This window comes from Theobroma umbraticum, unplaced genomic scaffold (assembly GCF_002168275.2).
Source record: "Theobroma umbraticum cultivar Fairchild unplaced genomic scaffold, ASM216827v3 scaffold_30.0, whole genome shotgun sequence".
NCBI classification, from domain to species: Eukaryota; Viridiplantae; Streptophyta; class Magnoliopsida; order Malvales; family Malvaceae; genus Theobroma; species Theobroma umbraticum.
The window spans coordinates 13345478-13352046 of NW_018397254.1; the positions used below are offsets into that span (position 1 = coordinate 13345478).

General features: G+C 33.3%; 1 protein-coding gene across 1 annotated transcript; it reads left to right on the top strand.

Annotated features, from left to right (window-relative positions):
* The first annotated feature begins 4193 nt into the window (after nt 1–4193).
* Nucleotides 4194–6569, top strand: EXO70C1 (exocyst subunit exo70 family protein C1). Its single transcript, XM_021434428.1, has one exon. It carries the CDS (start codon nt 4366–4368, stop codon nt 6364–6366), a length of 2001 nt encoding a protein of 666 aa, XP_021290103.1. The 5' UTR covers nt 4194–4365; the 3' UTR covers nt 6367–6569.

Genomic DNA, 6569 nt, shown 5'->3' on the forward strand with positions numbered 1-6569 from the left:
GATTCCCATCACCAATCAAATGATCAATCCGTCCTTCAAGGTGGGCAAAAAAATCAGCAACATCCAAGTGTGTTATATCAACTTGGCTATCATCTTCAAGAAAATTTGTTTCGATGTTTTTTCCTTTATCTTTTAGTGATGCTTGATAAAGTTCAACAAGATGTTTTGGTGTACGACAGGTACGTGACCAACGGCCTTTCATACTACATCGATAACAAACATTTTCTATATTCTTTTTACTTTGTTCACTTTTGTCATTTTCTTGTATCTCTTCACTATTCATCCACTTCTAGTGGGTATTCTTATTATCAAAATAATAATTTGTGTAATTACCACGATTGCGAAAATTATGACGATCTTTTCCACGTCCATGATTACGACCACGACCACGACCACGACCAGAATTTTTAAATGATGTCGCATTCACTTCAGGGAATAGAGCAGAACCAGTTGGGCGAGATTTATGATTTTTCATCAATAGTTCATTATTTTCCTTAGCCATAAGGAGACATGAAATAAGTTCGGAGTATTTCTTAAAGCCTTTTTCACGATATTGCTGCTGTAGGAGCACATTTGAGGCATGAAAAGTAGAGAATGCTTTTTCTAACAAATCATCATCAGTCATATTTTCTTCACACAATTTTAGTTTGGAACTAATTCTATATAATGCTGAGTTATACTCACTTACAGTTCTAAAATCTTGCAATTGCAGATGCATCCAATCATAACGAGCTTTTGGCAGGATTACTATTTTCTGGTGGTTATATCTTTCCTTTAGACTTTTTCAAAGATCGACAGGATCTTTTATTGTGAGATACTCAATTTTTAATCCTTCATGAAGATGGTGGCGAAGGAAAATCATTACTTTTGCCTTATCATGATTGGATGCTTTATTTTTTTCTTTGATTGTGTCACCAAGACCTATAGCATCTAAATGGATTTCAGCATCTAGAATCCAAGATAGATAATTCTTGCCAGTAATATCAAGAGCCACAAATTCAAGCTTTGTAAGATTTGACATTGTGATAGCTTAAAAGAAGAACGTAAATGTTAGTATTACACAATATCGTAATTGACAAGCAAAATAATTAATTGGTTAATGAAAAACACTAAATGAAAATTGATTTATTAGAAATTGATAAAATTTGGGTAAAACAATAAAATGACAATAAAAAAATTACTTGAGGAAAAATTGAACTTCGACTTTGTGAACCTTAAGGGTGAGAGATTATAAGATCGTCGACTTTATGAAGCTTGAGGGTGAAGATGAGAGATTATAGGATCGTCGAATTTGTGAAGCTTGAGGGTGAAGGCTAGAGATTATAGGATCGTTGACTTTGTGAAGCTTGAGGGTGAGAGATTAGAGGATCGTGCTGATAACGTGTTATGAAAAAAATAACTTTATAAGAACAAATAAAAATAACTTGAAAGAATACTTAAAGAGAAGAAAGAAAGTATTTAAGGGAGAGAAGAAATCTTATTGAAGTGTATATACAAATGAACTAAATGGGGTCTATATATAGGCAAACAACCCCTTTACAAGATGAGGATAACACTTAGAAATTAGATAGATTATATCATAATCTAATCTGATTTATATCAAATCTAGATATAGATAATATGAATGGATATTCACAAAATATTCATAACAGTTTTCACTTTTTTAGATTTTAATATATTTTTATATTTATTGTAATATAGTTTCTGTACGTATTTAATCAAGCACTTTTGTATATATATACCTCATTTGTTATAAATACAAAAATAAAAGAATTTAGTCCCAATTTTATTTTCTTAACATGGTATCAACCTAATATATAACCCTAGTAGCTTCTTTGGTTAGTCATTTCCCCCTCTATTCTTAAGGAACAAATGTTCTTTTGTTTTGTTTCCACAAACTCCAAGGAATAACCATTCCTCTAGAATGGTTAGAATGGCTATTCTCCAAAATAAGTTAAGAGTAAAGAATAGCTAGTACCAACACTCTTCTATTCCTTGGTTAAGGAATAGTCTTAAAAACTGATAAAGATCAAAATGTTCTTTATAAGTTTGAAGAATTACATATTATATATTATAAAAATAATATTTTAAATTTAAAACTTAATTAAAATTATTAATATTTAAATCATAATAACATTTAAATTATAAATAAAATATTAATATTTTAAAATATTAATTATTAAATTGTAAATAAAATATTAATATTTAAATTAACAATTATTAATATTATTAGAAGCAAGAACAAAGTTTAAAATTTTAATTATATACCATAAACAATAACATTTTAATTTTAAAAATTAATATAAATTATTTATATTTTAATCATAATAGCATTTCAATTATAAATAAAACATTAATATTTTAAAACATTAATGATTAAATTATAAAAAAAGTTAGTATTTTAAAATGTTAATGATTAAATTATAAATAAAATATTAATAGTATTATAAAAAGAAGAGAAGTTTAAAATTTTAATTATATATTATAAAAATATATTTTAAATTTAAAAATGGATTAGAATTATTAATATTTTAATCATAATATCATTTCAATTATAAATAAAATATTAATATTTAAATGATCAATTATTAATATTTAAAAACTAAAATAAAATAAAATAAAATAAATAATTATAATAACATTTAAATTATAAATTAAATATTAATATTTTAAAATATTAATTATTAAATTGTAATTAAAATATTAATATTTAAAAAAATTATGAATATTTAAATTATAAAAAATTAATACTTAAAAATAATATAAAACAAAAATAATTAATCTCATATATATATATATATATAATAAAAAGTATTTTTATCTTTTTATACTCTATTTCTTTTTTATTCCAAAGTTATTTTTATCTATCAAATATTACAATAAGCATAATAACCATTTTTAACTATTTTATTCTGTAACTAGTTATGCAATTACTATTTTATTTTATTTTTACAAAATAGCTATTCTATTCTACTAATCAAACGTAACTTAGAACTTGTATTTTTTCCACTGCACAAAGATTCGTCATCTACCGGTTCTTGTGCAAATCTTATCTTTACAACTCTTGCTGCAACCAAATCAAATTATGGTTTTTCCTCTCCATATTTTCTTTATTGCTTGGATAGTCCTGGCTCTGTTCTCGTTCCCCAACCTTTTGGTTGGTGACAACAATCCACTTTGAAACTGTGCTCTCTGCACAACTCTTGACACCAAAAACAAACTTGGATTTGTAGATGTAAGCATCTCTAAACCCCATGAGAATTTTAAAGATTTATTTCAATGGAAGCAATGTAACAGTATAGTCACATCTAGGTTATTTTACATGGTTTCCCAAAAATATTGCTGTAAGTGTGTTATATACATGTGTTCTGAACATAAGATTTAACTTGATTTTGTGGTCAGTTTTCTCAAATAAGGATTTATGGGGATGAGTTGGTCTCCTAGTCCTCTCTTCCACCTTGTGCTTATGGTGCACTTAAAAAATTTCTTGAATTACAGGAGGTTACTCGTTTGATGTAATTTTTTTTATGGGTTTGAATAACTACTTGCTTCGAGGTCAAATTCTTTTGATGGATCCCCTTCCCTCTATGGCTCATGCCAACCTGCATTTTTATCCACCATTGATCAAGCTACAATGAATACTTTTAACTTGCTGCCTCTTCAAACATTTCCAATCGCAGAAAACCTTTCTATCATTGTGATTTGTGATCTCTACGAGTTTGGACATTGCAAGAAACTTGGAAGCAAATAATGTGGTAACACAAATACCATATATTTTTTATTCGACCTCAAGTGGCTATAGTATCTTCTCACGTCCATGAGCCCAATCCTACTTTCACGTTAGACCAATATCAAGAACTTCTTACTTTAATTAATTTCCATGGATATGTCTACTCCATAATCAGTATCTTTGCTTCCTATCATTTACTTCTTGGGCCTCAGATTCTCGCGCATTTCCCTACCCCCATGAACAACGTGCATCAGAAAAACCAGAGGGTTGGTAGAGGAAATGCATTATTCCGCAGTGGGAGGAGGGGAAACGACGTGGAGAGCACACACACCCAACTTCTCAGCAGGTCAACGGTCAACGGTGAACTGCAACTTCCCAAAAACCAACGGCCATAACTAGGACAAAGCAGCACATACCCTCTCTTATCGATTCCCTCCAAACAATTTAGAGAAGTAAAAATTAAAAGAAACTAAACAAATGACAAGAAACACGGAGCATCAATTCCCGCTATTTCCGTTATGATTTTTCTCAGTCGTCTAAGCCTATCTTTTCTTCACAAAAGCAAGAAAGATAAAACAAAAAAAGAAGAAAATAATAATGTTTGTTTTGGTTGGCAGGGCTAATTAGACCTTATCATGGAGAAGAACCGGAACTGTGAAAAGTCTGGTAGCTTCTCTGGAATTGGCAAAAGAAGGAGCCATAGTATATCAGAGTCCGTTAGTTTTAAATTAGATGGTCCGGAGCCAAAGGAATGTGATGAGAATCAAAATCCCGCTGAGTTATCCTTGGAACCCGATTTGAAGCATGATCAGATCCTGGAAGAGGTTGATCAATTCATTGAAAAGTTAGATTCCGATGGAGGTGAATGCAAAGCCCCAGAAATTCCGAATTCTATCGAGCCATTGCTGAAGAAGTTCGAGTCCAGGATTGCAGGATATGAACAGAGGGAAGCATCAGCAAAGTTTGGCCACAACCAGGAGGAAGATTCCTCATTTTTTGCAGCTATAAGCCGCGTTTCGAGGATCGTAAAAATTCTTGATGAATTCCCGTTTGATTCAGGTGCAACTTCTTGCTATAATCAAGCAGGCTCTGTTCACCATCGAGCCATGTTGTTATTGGACTACGAGTTACGTGCTCTCCTGGACAATTCTAAACGAATCTGCAACATAAATAGAGATCCAAAAACTCCAAAGACTCCCAAGCAATCTTTCTTCAACTCCAATCACGAGTTGGATCGATGCATCCGACCCGAATCCGACCCCAAAAAGGAGGACGAATTTCCATCTTTTTCACCGGAATCAATCTCCAACATGAACCAAATAGCCACCGCAATGATCTCTGCAGGGTACGAGGCAGAATGTTGCATTTCTTACAGTGGTCTGAGGCTAAAAGCACTGGATGTCGAGTTGAACAAGCAAGGGTTCGAGAATATCAATGTGGACGATGTTCAAAGGATGCATTGGGACTCACTTGAAGGAGAGATCGCTAATTGGATTCAAATTGTCAAGCATTGCTCCACGAATCTCTTTTCCGCTGAACGCAAGCTTTGCAACTCGGTATTTTCAGAACATCCTTTGATCGCTCAGAGATTGTTCGGGAATCACGCAACGTTCGTGACCGTAAGGCTTCTTAATTTTGCAAATGCTGTGGTGTTGACCAAACGATATTCTTCGGAGAAACTATTCAAGTTTTTAGATATTTATGAGACATTGCATGATTTGGTTCGGCATTTTGGTGATGACTCATGGGCCCCGGATTTGATATTCGAGACATCTGTGACACAATGCAGGGTGGGTGAAGCCGTGGTGAGCATTTTCTGTCAGCTTGAGAATTCAATCAAGAGTGATAATGGGAGAATCCCTGTGGCCAGTGGTGCAGTTCACCCCTTGACTCGCTATACAATGAATTATCTAAAATACGCTTGTGAGTACAAAGACACGTTGGAGCAAGTATTCCAACAGCACTACAAGATGGAGGAATCTACCAGGCAGAAATTTGAGGAGCAGGAGTCCGAGAATGCCATCAAAGATGACGGAAGCCCCAAAACCTCCCCCTTTTCAGTAAAGTTAATGATGGTCATGGATTTGTTAGATGCCAACATTGACATGAAATCGAAGCTGTATAGGGACCCAGCATTGCGTTACGTTTTCTTGATGAATAATGGGAGGTATATTTTGCAGAAGGTCAAAGGGTCCGCGGAGATCTGTGAAATGATGGGTAATTCTTGGTCGCGGAAACGAACTACGGGCTTAAGGCAGTACCATAAGAACTATCAAAGAGAAACATGGAGCAAGGTTCTACAGTGCATAAACCATGAGGGTTTGCAAGTGAATGGGAAAGTGTCAAAGACTATATTGAAAGAAAGGTTCAAGAACTTCAACACTTTGTTTGATGAAATCCACAAAACGCAAAGCACTTGGGTGGTGAGCGACGAGCAGCTTCAATCGGAGCTTATAGTTTCGATATCGGCCGTGGTGATTCCAGCATACAGGTCCTTTCTGGGGAGATTCAAGTCATATGTTGATTACGGTAGACAAGCAGAGAAATACATAAAGTATCAGCCAGAAGACATTGAGGGGTTGATTGATCAATTATTTGATGGAAATTCGACATCAATGGGGAGGAGGAGAACATAATTAGTTTAAGTCACTGAAAACGAGCATATATATATTTGCTTGGGAAGATGAAGAAGATCATGGCCGGTCCCTGCTGCTTCGTTTAATTCATGTCTACTTCGTTGTTGTCTCATATACACGACGCATTTGCTGTAAACTACTTTTAAAAAATCTGAACATAAGCTTGAAATTTTACAACAACTTTTGCAACTATATTTGGAGCA

Coding starts and splice junctions, on each gene's coding strand:
- EXO70C1 (XM_021434428.1), top strand. CDS start 4,366: ATGGAGAAGAACCGGAACTGTGAAAAGTCTGGTAGCTTCTCTGGAATT.